This window comes from Pholis gunnellus, assembly GCF_910591455.1.
Source record: "Pholis gunnellus genome assembly, chromosome: 18".
Classification (NCBI taxonomy): Eukaryota; Metazoa; Chordata; class Actinopteri; order Perciformes; family Pholidae; genus Pholis; species Pholis gunnellus.
In genome coordinates, this window is record NC_136545.1 from 14,848,504 (window position 1) to 14,867,498 (window position 18,995).

The window sequence follows — 18,995 nt, forward strand, 5'->3', positions numbered from 1 at the left end:
GAGCCAAGATTTCCGTTTATTAAGTTACAGCCAAAAGAGGGGTCGGCTGCGTTCGTCCGGTGAGCTTGGGATCGGATATGTGTGGGCACTGAGCTGGGGAGTGATTGCCAAAATTTCTCTCCCTCACATTCCTTAGCTGTTTCTGACTTCATCCATCCTCTCACGGCCTCTCTGTCTGTGCTGGGTGTCATGCCCTGGCATCTTTTAAAGTTTTCCCGTAAACCTCTACCAGGCGGAGTCGTGCAGCGGCGATGCCAGGCCACCGTTTGTTTCTCGCTCTAACGAGGCCATCCACCGACGATACCCAGAGAACGTCTGGGATAGCCCCCAAGACAACTGTGAGGGCACTCATGTTGGTATTTTCCACGTTCAGGGCCGGTAGTAGAAACCACACTATAACATAAATAACTGCAACCACATTCAAACTCCCGTTGAACTGCGTTGGAGTGGTTTGTAATCAAGAGAATGGAGAAGTTATTAAATGTCTAAGTTGTTTACCAGTATCAATATCGACATTGATCAAACATCTTTATTATACGTGCACTGTGCCACAGTGTTATGGGAAAGTATTAGTATTGGATTGGTGTATGGTGCATGACTCATAAGGGCAGAAATCCCTCACAAATCACACTTCACACCAATATAGGACAAGCCATGGCTGTCTATGTGCAGTCTGGCTGTGAGGATTCCTGCTGCCACTTTCACTTTCGCTACACGTCCGTCCTCCTTACTGTAACCACCACAGGGTTATATGTTGCAGGGGGTTTCCATTTGTGCTATTACGACACATGACTGGCTGTCATGTCTCACTTTTTAGCTTGTGTACATTTACTCAAGTACTGTACGAATTTAAGATACTTGTACTTTACTTCATTTTTATTTCCATTGGATGCTACTTTATTCATCTTTTCGGTACGTTTCAGAGAGATATTGTACTTTTCACTCCACTACATTTATCTGATATACGGATTAAGATTCTACATAACAGTCGTTTTACCAAAGAGATATGTGTCCCCCCCCCCCCCCCCCCCCTCACTTAGATACAATTAACTTAAGTTAGATGTTTGAGGCCTAAAGAGGCTAAAAAAACATTTGAATATTAAAACGATTTGTGAAGAATATATTGAGATTTGAGATCAGAAGTCTGTTGTTCTTCTTTTCTACCACAGTAATCCAGGTTTATCTTGTGACAACTGGACTACGTATCTAATAAAGTAGTTAAAACTATATCCAGACTACAACAGCAAAATCCTACTTACACGTTGATAAATCAGTATTAATAATGTAATATATCATAATATATCCGTCACAGGGGACATTGTACTGCAGAAAAAGTGCTTTTAACTGTGATATGTTTTCTGTCAATACTTCAGCACTTTGAGTTAATACTTAGGAATGGAGTTACACCTCCAGATAGTGTACGGCAGGCCAACGTCACCCAAAGTCTCCGTCTACATTCGACACTTCCTGCCAACATTCACTTCCCCTTTCCATGAGTCGGAATATACTTACAAATAGCCCTGGGATAAGGGAAACATCGTCTGTGTGTGTGTGTGTGTGTGACTCTATGAGAAAGGACTTCCTCCTTTTGCCCTCAGATTGTTCTGCACCTCTACCGGCCCCTCTGGAATGTCAACCTGCTCATACAATAAGTCTGCCGTCACATCCAGCATCAGGTTGTAATGACTGAAGTGTTCAGGGGTCAGACATCGAGTCTGTAGCTGTAGAATTACGTGAGGTATCGCACGGATTCTGAATAACAGCAAAGACAATGTTACGACAAAAGCTGCAGTAACAGGATCAAATATAAAATAGCAGGAAAAACAAGCAAGGTAGAAAACTAGCAAAATAGATATAAAACAGCAAACACATTTTAAAGAACACATGGTGTCACAGATATTAAATGACGAAACATGTATTATGCACAATAATACATCGATTTCTGATTAATTATATACTGTCTTGTGTCTCCCCCCCCCCCCTTCTCAGAAAGTACAGAACTGGCACGTAGTGATATTTCCCCCTGGAGACGGGAGATGGTTGTATCCCCTTCTCCTTTCCGTCCTTCATGACACAAACTGTCCGGCAGCATGGACACTCGATCTCACTCGCATGGTGTTTGGCGCCATCGACATGATCCGTGTCAGCCAGCCCGATCCTCCGTGTTGTGACAGCCACAGCGCTTGTGTTGGTATATTTGGCCGTCCCCGTACCTGAAATATTATCAGCAAACGTCTGTACATCCACACATCAGCAGCAAAGTGATGCACGCACATCTTTCTGGACCCATTTTGATCAAATGTTGCGTTTGATCATAAGACTCTCTCACCTGTGGGAGGTTTCTCATCTGAAATAGAGTGGGTGCTTCTGTTTCTGTGTGTCTGTTGTGACCTGATGTTCTTTCCCGTGAGGTGATTTATTGGCTGCAGAGATCATGTCAGCTCCGTGTTACCAGACTCCAGGCAGCATATGGCATGTTTAAAGGAGAGGTTTAACATTTTGGGATATATGCTTATTTGCTTTTCTTTCCACAAAAGCAAGAAAGCGTATTTCCCAAAACGGTTACTGTTAAAACACGGCCATAGCAAACCAGTTTTCTCGTAATTTGTAGCAGGATACGAGTCTATGCTATGCATTTATGATTTTATTTCAAAGTGATTCACGTCAAGGGTTTTTCTCCCACTCTTGTCAGTGATGAAATAAAACAATTTAAGAATGGAGGGCACCACAGGAGGAACAGAAGGTTAGGGTTCGCCCGAGCAGAGAGGGAGAAACCGGCCAGTCATTTAGGAGACATCCGGTCTCTGATCCGGGAACAAAGCCATCCAACAGTGGAACAAAGCCGGAGTCTGGAGCTGAGATATCACAGACTGGTTGGCCCCTCCGTCTGGAAGTGTACGTGCCGCAGAGCAGGACTCCAGTTGAGAAGGGACACTGGGGGTGGGGTGGTCTTTTATGGGCGGTCTGTCAGCTGTCAGTTTGTCTGAGACCTGCATTCCACTCATAGCATTTTACTCTCCCACATTTATTGTGCCTGTATGTTTTTAGCTCACCTCAAAGACACGTCTGCGGGTCTCTTCTATCATCTTTTACCTCGTCTCCCTCTGGTTCTTCCTATTTGCCGTTTCCTTTTCCCCTATTCTCTTCTGACCACCATCATTACGCTCCGCCCCCTCCCTCCCTCCCTCCCTCCCTTCTCCACTCATGCCGTCCTTCACTCCTCTCCTCCTCCCCTCCATCCTTCAAATGTTGGTGGGCAGCAGAACAATATCCAGGGGGTCATGGTGACCGGCAGCCCCCTCCCTGTGGTCTCTTCCTGCTATTGTTCCTGGTCCTACTGCTGCTTGGCTCCTACACTCTGTTAACCGCACACATACTAACTTAATCACCGCTGTAGTCTGCTCTGCTCTCGCCTCAATCACTGGAGCCCTGAGAACATATACCTAAGCAGGATACCTTGGAAGATTAGTTATTTATTCCACACGGTGACTCGATCTGTTGAATTTATCGCATCTGAAAGACAGTAAATATGTACACGCAAACACGATTAACCAAATGTATTCTATTGCAAGTGCACGATAAAGAAATGCATTGTAAAACAGTTGACGGTGCGGAATAACGAGGCTGAAAATGAGGATAAATTGCTTTCGTGCACCCCCCCCCCCCCCTCCCCGAACTGATTTATATACTTGGCGTATAACTGCTGCGCTAAATCCCTAGAAACAAGGTAACCTCCAGCCTCTGACATAATGAAATTCATTTTCTATCCCTAGTATGTGTTTATGATGGGCTGAGCGCTGTCCACAGTGTCAATTTATGGTGATAATATAGAGTTTAAATGCACAGAGCAGCCAAAATGTCCTCGCAAGAATAGGGGTCATTAAATAGTCTGTCTGTACACGTTTCCATCAAACCCTGTACGCACACAAAGGCTCTGCAGAGAAGATGAGGTGCAGTGTAACACAGAGAGCACATATGATTGAAGTCGTTTTTTTGGGGAGGGCTATAACGGCTGTAAGCATGTGAAACCTGCTGCTGCAGCAGTGGTTGTCGCATGATTATATTTCTGTAGGGTACTACAGGTTATTTTCCTCTCTTTCTCTGACACTTTGATCCCACAATGGCTCCATCTCCTCCTGTAGCTAGACCCCCCCCCCCCCCCCCTGAGTCCTTTGATGTGCCTGTCTATCTGTCTGTGCTCTGCTGTGGCCGCAGCCTCAGATCACTTATTAAATGAGACACGGATGCCAGGACCTCACATCTTTTCCTCTTATCACCGATCGCCCGCCATACCTGACTGTGGCAGCTTTAAATCTCTTCTTTCAGCGTGGTTGGCAGGCATCAGCTGCACAGCAAGTTGCATGAAAGGCCTAAAGTAAGGATCGTGAAACACGGAGCAAATCTTTTACTACAGGGAATTTTACAGAAATTCTAAATCCTAAATTTCAACTTGATTTATGACCTAAGAGAGCTAGACACACATCGAATGGTAGAGCACTTCCTATCGCCTAATTCCGATGGTAGGAATTCACTTTTCAGTCACTCCGTAGTGCTTATGAATTCTAAAATGTCCCTTTTTAATTCATTTAAATTGAACACAGTTGAGATTTGGTAAATGCCACTTTAGCACACTGCAATAGAAGCATTGCATTAAAGAATCCTGCACTCAAAATTAGAGCAGAAATATTTAGCAGGACACTGATTTGCCAATTTATTAGAAATCCTTTCACAAATGTAGACGATGAGATCATCAAGTTTATGTCTACTGTTTAAAGAGATAAAAACCTTTTTAAAAACAGTCCTAGTTAATGGTACAGTTATAAGTAGCTGTGTCTAATCGACACAGGAAATAGAAAAACAAATCGGATGTTATTCATTTGGGCTTGGCAAGACGGCAAAACGTCCAAATGATTTCAGCCTCTGTATTTCAGCTGCCCTCTCTGTATTTTACATGCTTGCTATCTTGTATTTACAGTCTCTCTTGTTTTCATGCTCTCTCTCTCTCCCTCCTCTGCTCTCAACGACCTGTCCTGTAATGCCACCCCTGGGGCAGTTTTAAATTTATTGCTTTTGGCCGAGGGCCCTCGCAACATAAATAAGCTGAGAGAAACAATGGACGGAGTGAATGAACATCGTAGCAGAATTGTTGCACACTGGAAGGGGCAGGAAGACGTGCACTTCACTTTCTATGCTGTTGCAGAGAAAGTTCTATAATCATCGTTCTCCGTTTCTATTCTTCATATTTCCATCTCCGTTGGCTTTTCTCATTTCCTTACTTTGCTCCCTTGGTACTTATACCCCCCCTTTTCACGCTGAAGCGACGTCATCGTTATGAATGGATCCACAATGGTATCTGACCCAGGTCAATGAGCGATCTGGCAAAACCATCGGAAAAAAAGAAAGTGCTAAAATTGAATGGCTAAATCATGCGTTACTTTCAAAGAAGATATGTTGTTGCTTGGGAGCTACGTGGTGGAGTAGTTGTAAAAAGGACACGTCCTCTTTTTTTTTTTGAGCATCCTTGGTCGCCTCCTTCAGTGACCTGTGATTTATTTTCTGGATTGCTACGTGGTGTGTCAACTTCCTCTCAATGCAGACGTGCACACCCAAGCACATAACACAATGCACACATGAAACACCCCCGGGGGTTGTACAGTTTAAACTTGACAGCAAACCACTTTGTTTGTTTGTTTTTTTTTGGTTGTCGTGTGAGCCGTTGGCTGTTGGCGCTCTGAGTGACAACCGAGACTTGCCGTTGAGAATTGCTCTTAATGCTCGTGCTGTACGGTAACTTAATGTTCCACCCGTTTGTAAAATAGACGCGTGAATACATGTCAAGACAAACGGGCTATTGCCGTACACTCCGTCTCGTTATTTTCCTGTCGAGACGATCTAGATGACAAGTTGTTTTATCATCTTTTTTTGTTGGAGTCCTTGTTTATTGCCTTTGGTTAGAACGAATGCTTTACTTTTTCAGCCCTGCCTCCAAGACAGAATCTACTTACTAACTAATCAGATAACTTACTCCACTCGCTATGTCATCCCTAACTGTCTCAGGGATATAATGACCTCGAAGAAAAACATTGAACATATTCAACTGTCATGGATTTGAAGTCATCATCATTGGTCCTAAATCCCTCAACTAGCACATGCTTCCTCTGTGTTGACAGCTCCAGTCATTTTCATTCTGTTCTTTCCTTCAAACTTTACATGAATCACATTGTCAAAACTGTCTTTTCTTTTATTCCATCACAACACGTCCACATCCGTCCTTTTCATCGACTCATTAATCTCCTCGACGGTCTTTTCTTCCGGACACCTCCAGGATCCTGCATTCAAACACACACACACACACACACACACTGATGCTATATTTCTTTGTAGCGCTAATGGGGTAATTCCAGTGTTTCCCCTTGTGAATTTTGAAATGGAGAATAAATTGACTGTGGTTGTGACAACTTTCTAGCTTTATAAAAGCATGTCTGATGGATGCTCGCAGATCTATTACTCGTAACTGAACCCCGCTGGATAATATTTGATATTCTCTGTAGCTGTAGCAACATATTCACAGTCCGCCCCTTGTGTATTTTCAGTCTGACCGCTACTGAAGACAGATGATAGGGTGGAGAGGTATTTTCCTGGATCACTCTCTTAATCCACATTAGCAACTGAAGCTCACCTTTTAACAGTCTCTTAATAATGCATTTATTATTCAATGAACTTGATAGTCTTTACTCTTCCAAATATAAATAATACCACGGACAAAATCTCTTTTTCTGTCCGTTTCTGTCTGATCTCGGTCTCTTTCACACGTTACACAGCCAGCCCCCCCCTCGCCATCCCCGTCACGTCCACAGAGCTCGCGCTGCCTGCCATGAGGTGAAGGGTCTCCTGGCTGGGGACCAGGAAGGCCCACGCCTCCCTTTGATCTACCCCGCGCTGGCTGCTACCTGCCGATAGCGTATTCACACACACACACACACACGGCGCTCTCCCTTTCAGCCACAGAGACAACTCTACATCTCTCGCTTCCTCCTCCTCCGATTCTGTCTGATGCGTTTACAAACTGTGCACACAGCTGTGGGTCTAAAGCGTCCATGAAATGCACTTTTCTTTTGGATGTAGACGATTTAAAAAAAAAAAACTAACATTTTTCTTATTTAGAATATCTTAGTTTTCGGAAAATATTACAACTCAAACGGTTTTGGTTGAAATGCGCGCGCACGCTGTCATCTGGTTACCATTTGAAGGCAGAATTGCAGCTAATGATATGATGATCCTAGAGGAAAACTACAGTAGCTAAACATGCAACAGTTCCTCTGTTTAGTTCTTTCCTTTCTCCACCTACTTTTCCTCCGTGTCAGGCAGTCCTTTGAGTCTGGGGGGAAAAAGCAGATTTTTATAGATATTAATACTTTTTGGGGTTTATACGTAAAGACTCTGCTCGAAGTAAAGCTTTGTTCTAGCAGACAGTTAAAGTGTGTGTTTGTTTGCCCTTTTCTGGATATTACTGTGCCACATGTATATCGAGTGCCCCCCCTCTGCACGCTCACACACACACGCACACTTTCTGCCTCTCACATCTGGATTCAATCAGAATCCAACAATCCCTTAGCAGCCTCTCTAAGAGAGAAGTAGGTTAGAGCAGCAGTTTCAAATAGCAAGCAACCTCATTAGAATACCTACGGTGTGAAAGTCGGAATGTACAGTTTGTTTGTGCAAAAGAGGAAACCAGAGAAATCTATGGACACAAAAATATTAGTACTGCAGAATGTTTACAGAACAGTGTATGTATCGCATCTAAATGACAGTGATGTACACATAAACATGATCAATTAAATAATATTTTTTTGGTATACAGTACTTTTTATCTAGAAAGGAAGAAGTGAATTGTACCAAGAGCCACAACAGTGCACAGAGCCCCACCTCCCTCTTTACAGACTTTGTTCACCTTCCTGCAGACTGCACTAGGTTGAGAGTTTGGGGAAATTTGGGGCTTTTTGCTTTGCATCAGCCTGCAACTATTTGCTGTACAGCACACACACACACACACACACGCGCTTTCCCTGATCTCTGATTGACATTGATGTTAACTGACACAAACTCTAGCATCCACAATTTATACAGTGTATCTGCTTGTAACATGATGTCTTGTACTCCCTATGCACAGCAGTTAGACACACACACACACACACACTTATGCAACGGCTGCCATTGCACACTGTCTGTCTACACGACAGCGCTGGTCCTGTAGCCACACTGATGCTGAGCTAAGGGCCAGTGTGCCGTTTGATTGATGGGGCTGATGTTTAATGGATTTTATTTATTTTTCACAAGAAGTGAATTTATGTAAAGAATACATTCCATGATAATATCAAATACCACAGCCACATGCCAACAAAACTAAATACATAAATATATTGTTTATTTACCTGAATAACTCATTATGGTCTCGCTCTTCAAGTTTTTATATTATGTACCTGTGCTTGGCAACATCTAGTTAAGCAGGAAGCAGTACTTTGCCCCGAGGCTGTGCCAAGGAGTTTTTAAATTCTGAGAAATGAAAGAAATAAATTCCACTGACACCTTGAAGTCTTGAAAAGAGAACAGTGCTGCATCCTGCCACGCAATATTATTAAAAATATTTTTTTCCAGCAGAGATAACATTACACAGCTTTCTCTCTCACACACAGGTGCCTCTCTGTCTTCCTCCCGCTTTCCGACGCACACACACACACACACACACACACACACACACACACACACACACACACACAGGCACGTTCGCTCTCTATTATCGCTGGAAATTGATTAAATCGTTGAATTTAATCAAATTTATCAGGCAGGAAGGACCAAAATATAATGTGCTGGTTGCAGCTCCTAAAATGTGAGAATTTGCTGCTTTAATTTTGGAAATGTCACCTCTGGGAAATTATAATGGGCATTTCTTTCTACTAGTTTCTGAAAATTATAAATGAATAATCAATTAAACTATTCAACAAATGATTCGGTAATTAGAATATTCATTAGTGGCGACCCTAACTACCAACTCTCTCCTTTTAGCCTCTAAAATACCACTTCTCTTAATCTCATTCTGTGCAGTAAGTAAGATGCAATTTTTTATAATCCATTAAAATGTTTTTTTCAAAGAGGTCTGGTATTAAAGAAAATAAAGGCTATAATTTGTCTATTCTTTTTAAGCATGCAACTTTTGCGTGTGCAGTGGTGCGGAATACTTTCCACAAAGTGATGAGCTGTCTCCTCTGTGATTTGTTTCTAACAGGTCTTCCCCCCCCTTCTTAACGAGGCTGAGATCGCACACACCAAAAAGCTCTTCCGACGGAGGAGAAATGACCGACGGTAATGACGCATGCAAGCTTTTGCACACACACACACACACACACACATACCTACCTCAGTGAGAGGGAATGTTTTTGCTGTTGATGTCAGATGTCAGTGCACAGCCAGTCCTATAGCCTTCTCTCCCCCGCCAAAGCAACGTCAAGACAGGAATGCAGGCTCCACACTTCACTGCAGACAGGGAAAAGAATTAAGGAGACATTCAAAGTTTTATTCAGTCAACCGTGTTTGCCCTCAACGCTTGAGCTTTATTTCTTTTTATGACTATGCATTCCCTCGTCGTGTTTTTATGACATTTAACCTCATTTAACGTCGTCCTCCTGTCCCCCAAACTCTTAACTCGGATACTCCATTTTTTTTTTTATCCTGGCACATCTGCTGTAATTGCACACACTCTGAAATCTAATTTCACCCAAGTCTGACTTCATTGAGACCACGTCCTTAAGAGAAGAAAACAGCCATCTCTCTCTCTCTCTCTCTGTCTCTCTCGCGCGCTCTCTCATTCTCTCGCTCCCTGCCCTGATGTCACTGGAAAACCGTTCTTCAGTTGCTAAGAGACAAGCAAAGAGAAAATATTTGGGTTGTATTTGTGGTTTAAAAAAAAAAAAAAGAGGAAATTTTAGCTCCACCAAATGGACAAAAGCACTTTCATCCTTGTTTTTAAGTGCAGAGAGTAATTGGTTCTGTCATGCGCTATTGTGTTTATGTGTGATGGACGCAGCGCAGGCCTGGCAAAAAGAAGGGAACAAAAATACAAACTTGGACCAAAAGCAGTTTGCTTTGGTTTCATTCAGTCTGTTTGTTTTGTGAGCTGGAAAATTAACCAGAGGCCATCCTGTTTTCTTGCACGCTTCCAATTAGACTTTGTCAGTGTGTTACAGTTTGTATATGAGGGGAGAATTGTATGTATTTGTTGTATACATATGTGTGTGCGTGTGGAAAATATTCACATGGATGCTTCACTCGTGTCAGAGATGGCGACTTGCATCGGATCAGCTGCACATTGACCAAAGATTTGGGCCGCTCTGTTTTACAGCTCGCATCAAAGCATACCACTTTTCTGTCATTGGGAACAATTGAAAAATGTGAAACATACTAAAAACGTAACAAGACACTGCCTAGTATGCTCGAACTGAACAGAAAGAGTTAAACCTGTGATTAAGGGTTTACCAAATATGGAGAAATGTTGAGCTTGAAGGCGGATTTTTAAACTTGGAAATGGCCAATTCTTATCACAAGGTTGAATAACTTAGTTAATCTGAACCTTTCAACCACAAGAAATGGGAAGTTCAATCTCGTTGGACTAAAAATGTGTATTGCTTTCCGCTCAATTACTCTTGAGTGATGAAATTAGACTTGGATACTTGGACTGAAAATGTATTTTCCTGCGAACCTTAAAACTGGCTCCAGCAGTGAGTTGTGATATAAAAATCCCAACAGGCTATGATGTGAATCGAAAATTGGCAATTCATATTAGTATTCATCTCTGATGTGGTTATATTTTGGGGTAACATGCAGCCTGGGGAAAAGCCTTTTAACCTCATGCCCCCTTAAACCAAGGAGTGGTGTAGTACATGTTGCACTGCTGAGAACCATAAATGTATGTAAGAAAGGTTCATCACAGCTACGCCTGAGCCAGAGAAGAGTATAAAATGTATTAACGTGTGGAAATGTTCGTATATTTTCCTTTTTATGAAGCTTAGCATGTTTGCCCATCAAATACATTAACGGCACGTTTGCCTATCAAACATGCTAATCCTCTTATGTCTATGTTGTCTCCAGGTTCCACACAACAAATAGCCTGTGGCGATGCATATTAATTGTAATGAGATACCACATAAATAGTAATTTATATATATTTCGTGGTGTATTGTCAACACAGCTGGGAGCAGAAAAGAGAAAAAGTATAAAGGACCTGATGATGAAATATGGAGATAAATATTGATCATTTGAATACATGTACAAAGCTCGAGGGTTGTATTGAATAAAGCACCAGAAAGAGAAACGGAGTGAGACGGAGTAAAGGAAGAGTGTAGGCTGGCTGCGGCAGGGAGGAAAAGAAAGGGGAGGTAGTGCATGTGTTTCTACTTTAGTATGCACGTCAAGCAGGGCTGAAATTAGTTGTGATTTACTGGAATGTGCTGCTTACTGCTCTCTACTCCAAAACAGAAAAAGGGGCAAAGAAGAAGCTAATATGCTCCTTCTTCTTCTTCTTCTTCTTCTTCTTCTTCGCCTTCAGGCGCTAGACGTAATTCTGTCCGTCTTGCGAGAACAATTTACTCACAATGATTTAACACGACCTGCCTTCCAGATTCCCACATTGCTGTTATTAAGGGATAAGTAAACAAATGCTTAAATGTGAGCTGTTGGATTGAGAGGGATAATTCTTAAGAGTCTGTGGCACAAAATCTGTTTTAATGATGCATTGTGTGTGTGTAAAAGTAAAAGTACACGGTAGGTACTCTTTTCTTTTTTGTCTTTTCTGCTTCTGGCCACGAAGATTCAAAGCTATTGACTGCAATCTCTTAATCTATGCATGCGCGTATGCACTCACATTCAGTCAGTTCCTGAGATTTAGAGTCTTAAAACTTGTTTAAAATCGAGTAATGCAAATGCTCAGTCAGGCTGCCTGAGACCCGTCTCCCCACAGTCCATTAAAGCCGGTGTGTTGTGGCCAGCATGGAGCTCGGGCCGAGTTATTGACTGTCTGGGCCTGCACGCTTCTCTTCCTCCGGGCCAATCGATTTGCTGGTCTGGGTCAACCAGTGGTCCAATGGATCCACGGGTTCTCCATCCACATACATCCACAGCAACAGCCACGATCAATCATCAGTATCCTACCACCTCTCATGATCATAACTGCCAATTCATTTCCACATTTGTAGCTACCACTTCCTGTAGTTCTCTGCATGTTTGAATGACGTAGTAATCAACCTGTAGTTGTTTTCTGTTTGCTTGTTTCCCTTCTTTTCTGCCCTGCTGCTTTTTTCTTCTTTTCTTTACCTCCCCTCTATCTTTTATGACCTCCTGTCTTCTCCTTCGTGCTGTCTCCAAAAATTCCCTTCAGTTTTCCACAAATTGATCTGCCACTTTACTCCACTTTTCATCCTTCCACTCGTCTGCATTGTGGCACACCCTCCTCTCCTGCTTTTAGAGCGGTTGATCAGTTCATCCGAGACCAGTTAACCATACTTCTGCCCACTGGCCCCGGGGGAAAGCGGCAAGTCTCAGCCAGGTCAGTGACAACATGAACCAGATACCGGGCACAAAAGGTGGACCTGGATACGTTTTTGTTTTTTTTCGGCATTTGATCCAGTGATTTGATTTATTCTACTGGACACAGCCTCAGCATTCAAAGGTCAGCTGATGATTGTTGAGACAAGGGTAAGATTTTTTTTCATTAGATACTTGAAAAGCTAAAAATACAAAGTAGGTAGGATGGAAATAGAGTGATTCGAAACAGGGGACGCAGCCAGGCAACACCGAACACTAATTTAAACCTGATTTAATACCGTAATGTTTCAGACTCATCACCAGGACCAAAAAAAATGGCAGTTTCTCATTTGATTAGATGGTCGATGGCGGCGAGTAACAAGAAATTGTGAGATGGAATTTCATCAGTGACCCTCATCATTTATCCTCAATCCAAACATCTCCCTGGACAGCCAATCTGATCAACACTCACGCTGCTGCAGAGCTCAGTCATTAAATATGATTAACATTTCATTACTGTCTCACTTTTCACCTGCCAGCATCACCGGAAGATCAGGAGAAGAGCTTATAAGAGCTGAGCCTGAACTAACAGCTCGTGTAAAGATCAAACTGATCGTCAGATGAGTGAATGTGGGTTAGAGAGGGAGAGAGACTCAAGAGTGAGAGATTCTATAATCTTCTTTTTAAACTTCTCAGTCATTAAATGAGAAATTCACAATTTCTGTCAGTCAATGTTAAGCTATTATACTTTATTTCATGATGAGGAAAAACATTGGTTAAACAAATTAAAACTTTAATAAGCAGCTTTCTAGTAATTAAAAGTTTGCTGTAGAAAAACAGACATTGAAGGATGCTGACAGGAGTGCCTGACGAGTGGGTGTCCCCCCCTCACAATTATGTGCTTTGTAAGAGCTCAGTTTTTGTGTCTTGAGTATTTGCATAGAGCGGAAGGCAGGCTGTTGAGTAGAGGAGAGAGTCAGAAGATGAACTCTCTGCCAACCTCCCCAGGAGAGGGGACTTAAACTAAGACGAGACTTAAACTAAATGAACCACAAACAAAAGCTATAAATACCCTCCAACGCGTTCTCTGTGCTTCAAACACACACATTCCTATATATATATACAGACGGATGACAATTTAAAGAAAAAACAACTATGGCTTTAACTAACAACTATTTTCGTTACCAAAGTATCCACTGATTGTTTTCTCAGTGCATCTATTCATTATGTAGTTGGGAACATTTCTAAAATATTGTGAAAAAAATGCTCCTCGCAACTTCTCAGAGCCCCAAACCGACGTCTCCAAATGTCTCGTCGTGGTCATCGCACCAGCGTCCTTTTCGGTTTACAGAGAAGCTGCAGTAGCAGTTACTAGGAGTAGTTAACCTTTTTTTATTTCGGACAATATCAAAGGAACGTGTAGGAATTGCAATTATTTTCATTATTGATTAAGCCTCCAACTATTTTCACAAAGCTGTAGAACTGCCTACTACAACAGTCCAAGGTGACTTAACCAAAGAGATTCAATTTACTGCTAATGGAAGACACAGAAAAGCAGCACATTTGAGAACCTGGAACCATTATGTTTGGCATCTTTTGATGAAAAATTTGCCGTACGGCTGCATCGCTTTCATCCATATTTGTAGACATTTTTTTCTGTGTTCATCATGAGTGTTGCTAGCTAGCGATAGAGGAAGATGCTGCCTTGATAGCTCAAAGCTGTTTGACTCACAGAGGAAATGTGTTTATGTTGTTGTGTTCAGCAACTGTGTTATGTCTACAGCACACGTTCATAGGTTGCTGGCAGTTCTTTTCATCAGGCCTCAAACTCAACAGCTGAAATGTTTGTTGAGCAGAAAGCCCCTTTCCGTCTTTTAAATATATTTTTTAAAACTTCTGCAAAGGTCACTTTATTTGAATTCTGCGTGCACATTATCTCTCTCTGCCGTGTATCAGTGCTGCAGTCTTTCTGCTGAGATGTGTTTGACTTGCACATACGAATATATCAAACTTCTTTTAAGCTCAAAGAACATTTACAAGGTTGTTCAAACATCCATTTATTTGGGACGGAATGTTTTTCAAACCTTAACTTTTGAGTGTCGTAGTGACGCACAGTTCTCTTTCACACGGTAGAATAGTTTTATGTGCTTCTGTAAAATGTCTGACCTTTTTCTTTCACCTTTCATTTTTTGTTTTGTTTTTTTTTGGTCCAAAAATCAAGCTATTGGAAGTTGAATTCAAAAGTGCAAGGAAGGGCTTTTGTGAGGAACGATGAAAACCCACATTGCTCAACACTTGAACAGAGTTTATGAAAAGTTTCCTTTCTTCGCTCGTCAATCCAGCGTCCTCGAGGCTTAAACGGCGCGGTTGATCTCAAAGATTTCGCTTTTGTGTATCTTATTTTTTCGTTCTTAAAGAAACCTTGCGTCTTGTCTTTAGTCGTGATTGTTGAAATCTCTTTGGGCAGACGGACAAAGGTTACACATAGGATTCAATATGAAACATTTGTATGTGCATCATAATTTCTTCATACGATTTCAAACATAAGGCTGGATTTTACCCAGATTTTGAGGGTTCATCTCATCTGTTTTAACCAGTTATCTGTCCATCAACATGCCTAACCTGTCATGTCGGCATTTATGCAGTGAGTTACAGCTCGGCACAGTTTCTTTTAGTGTGTGTTTTGGTTTTGACTATTGAATACATCCGATTTGGCAACTAGCTAGTTTCCATCTGTGGTCTCTGGCAAGTAAAAGTGAGTTCCGTTTGTGGTGAACTACAGTGGAGACGTCGGGCTCCTTATTCAGACAAGTTTGGCCAAATCGTTTCAGGTTTTATACTATTCAAGTGAAATTGACAATTTCATTATCCTTGATTGGCAATCTGTCACTGATTAGTTATATACATCCCTATGCACAAAAGATGTAAATCCCCTTCATTTGATTTCACAGTAAACAAAACTCTTATATCTGAGCAAAGGTGCAAAAGTGCAAGTTCACAGACTGAGGCAGATAATAGGTTGCCTCCTCGGTGCCAAGGTGTCTAATCCCCTGGACCATATGTCAGCGGCTTGTCAAGCCCAGAGTCAGTACAGCAAAAGGACAGAGCTATGCAGGACAGGAAAACACAGACGTACTGTGCGTCCACATGTAAGCGGCCATTGTGCTTTTGAATGTTTAGTTACTTAAAGATTGGATCAGTAGATGATGTGTTACTGGTCGTGTCTAGTTGTGACTTATCATGGTATTTACAGAAGGTTAGTCACTGTTACTAGATACGCAGTTGAAGATAAAACAGAAAATGGATCCTTTTCAACTAAAGATGAGTTTTTTTGGGGGGACAGAGGGGCTGGGAGAAGGCTGGAGACCATCATGGTGCCATTGTGACACAGAGGGGCGGTTAAAGTGTAGCAGAGCGGTTTATAGAAACAAGCCAGCTGCTGCTACATCACAATGAAGCTAACTGAAACCTGCTCTCATTTCCAGGAGACAACAGCGGCCTCAGGGAGGAGGAGGAGGAGGAGGAGGAGGCGGCGGAGGAGGAGGAGGAGGAGGAGGAGGAGGAGGAGGAGGAGGAGGAGGAGGAGGAGGAGGAGGAGGAGGAGGAGGAGGCGGCGGAGGAGGGAAGAACCTACCTCAGCTGATACAACAGCAGTCACCACAGCACCAGAGGGATCAATCCCAACATCAATCCCCAAACCAACAGGAGCACAGTCTAACAGAACTGGGAGATAACAGAAACAGTAGTGCTGGTCGGCCGCCTCGCCAGTATCAGGGAGGACATGGGCAGCGCCAAGGAGGACCCCCGCACCACGGATACAGCCAGAACCGGCGCTGGCACCACAATCCGAAAGGCCCGGGGCACGGACAGACGAACTTTACAGGTGATAAAGCAGTTCCCCCACGGACAGCCAAAGACAGAGAGACTGAGAATGTAAAACCAGATGACGAGCAAATCAGACCTCCTCAAGACAACAGCAGTAAGAGTCCCAATGAATCACCCAGACCAGTGTCGACACCCACTACAAATGCGTTCCCACATCTGACAGTTAGAAAGGAATCTCCCAACCCGCCAGGAAGTGGAAAGGGAGGCGAGGGCCAGTCGGAGCAGCCCAAAATCAGCTTGCTGCAGTCGTCGAAGGAGAGACTGAGGAGGAGACTAAAGGACAAGGTACCGAAAAGCTGCTTAGTGCCCGTCAGTCAGTATTAAGGCAATCAGGACTAATGTGCATGTGTACACACACGCTAGCATTTAGTCTTATAATTACCTTCATTATGTTCACGCACACACACACACACACGCACTGTCATCAAGTAGACACATTTTCTCACACGGCCTTTCTTCAGGCCGTTCCTCTCCGTACTTATTTAGCATTCAGACTGACACACCCAGACCGTCAGGGAGGGGAGCACATGTCCTCACTAAGGACGTGAAGAGACTAAAGCAGCATTAGCTTAACTGTTTTTGATCTTTTCCACTTTGTGCACTAAACTGGCGAGTCAGCCAACTGTGTTGCTGCTCTCGGCTTCTCTTCCTCCTCTAATTCGTTACCACCATGGGGCGCTTTCAATTTGACAGCATGGAACTCCCCAGCAAGGCAGGAATTAATGAACAGCCACGCCAATGAATCAATGGATCCAGTCTCGGAGACGGATTTGGCTTGATTGGGTTGTGTACTGAACTCCAGCAAATAGAATGCAACTTCTTTAAGCAGCATTTATTTGTTTTTGTTATAGTTTACCATCTGCACGGGGCTGTCACCTCAACTTTCCAATGAAACTACTGCGTTCATGTCCATTGTTGTTGTTAAAGTACTTCATTATTTATTTAAATTGTCTCGCGCGTCTTTGCTTCATCAGATCAGCGCCGATCAAAGTATTTAGACCGAATATCGGCTGATAACAATCATAGCGCCATAACTGAAATCAACTGATGATGATCATGACCAATCTGAATATTGTCCCCTGCCGCTCATATCCCCTTTTCCATCTTCCGCCGCAGGAGGAGGCACGCGTGGAGGCGCCGGGCTCCGGATCGCAGAGCATGGACCGGCTGGTGGACCTTCTCAACAGCATGAGGAGCAACAGCAGCGGGGTGGAGCAGCAGCTGGCCTCCTTCATGGAGGAGGCGCAGTGCTCGGCGCGGTCCGAGGAAACCCTGGCTCAGGTGGTCGGCACGATCTACTGCAAGGCCGTGTCAGACCGAAGCTTTGCCGCCACAGCCGCCAAGCTCTGTGACAAGATGGCACTGTTCATGGTGGAGGGGACCAAGTTCAGATCGCTGCTCCTCAACATGTTGCAGGTGAGAGGCCTGCTCGACAATCTGTGGGTTGCAGTTGCTGCAATATTTTCTTCTTTATTGACAGAACTCAGAGTTCAATACAACACACTTATTAGTTAAGTGGACCTGCCTTGTTTTTTCTTATTTTTAACTTGGCGTAGTGTAGTTACTTCTCATAACTCCTCAGCAGAAACCAATGCAGTCTAATACAGCATGTTATTTTGATAAACTATCAATTATCCAGTGTTAATATTGAACTGTGTAAAGTCATTTATCAAGCAAAAATGTCAAACATGCTCTCGTTCCAGCGTCTTAATTGTGCGGATTTGCTGCTCTTCTCTCTTTTTATATAATCGAAAATTTTAATATCTTTGAATTTTGGCTGTTAGTCGCACGAAACAGTCGATTTGAAAGATCTCAGCCGTGGCCCTGGGAGATTGTATGTGGCATTTTCCACTGTTTTTATGACATTTTATAAACTAAATTGTCAATTGATTAACCCAATCATCAGATTAAGCATTAATGAGGATTCTTTGCATCTTTTGGATAAACTACCTTTCATTCTCTCACTAAAGTCTTTTGTTTTATACAGTACTTACTGTCAACAAGATCTCAAAATGTCCTTTCAAAGATCCTTCTAAGCTACCAGCGCTTGATAAATGAGCAGACGGTTTTTTTTGGTCATTTTATATACTGGATGTTTTCAACAGAAATGTCCCTGTAATGTCAGTGGTTTTATGAGGAAGCACTTTCAGGTGAAATGTGTGCGTGTGTGATTCTGTAAATGTCAGTAAGTAAAGTGGCTAATCTAAACACCCAGGGGAGAGAGAGACCTGATCGAGTGAGCCCCCCCCCCCCACACACACACACACACACACACACACACTTAACTGCACCCATGATGACAACATCCTCTCAGCTGTTCTATATTCCACTGCCTCTCTCCCCTTCCTCGTCCCTCATGAGCTCTCTGTTACTGCGCTCTCCTGTCTTATTGCCTCCCCTCACCCAGAACGACATGGGCCAGTGCCTCGCTGCCTCTCCCCGCACAACTCCTCCTCTCTCTTTCTCTAACCATGCTTCTCCCTTTCACCCCTTCCTCAATTTTGGTATTCGGACAAACCTCGCCTCAGACGGTCTAG

The 18,995-nt window shown here is 43.0% G+C and overlaps 1 protein-coding gene across 1 annotated transcript in view; it reads left to right on the forward strand.

Annotated features, from left to right (window-relative positions):
• Nucleotides 1–18,995, forward strand: part of ctif (CBP80/20-dependent translation initiation factor) — a 41,192-nt gene that overhangs the window by 12,697 nt on the left and 9,500 nt on the right. The window contains 4 exon segments of the mRNA XM_079179186.1: nt 9,284–9,360; nt 16,175–16,187; nt 16,189–16,743; nt 17,575–17,874. Coding sequence (XP_079035312.1) covers nt 9,284–9,360; nt 16,175–16,187; nt 16,189–16,743; nt 17,575–17,874 — 945 coding nt within the window.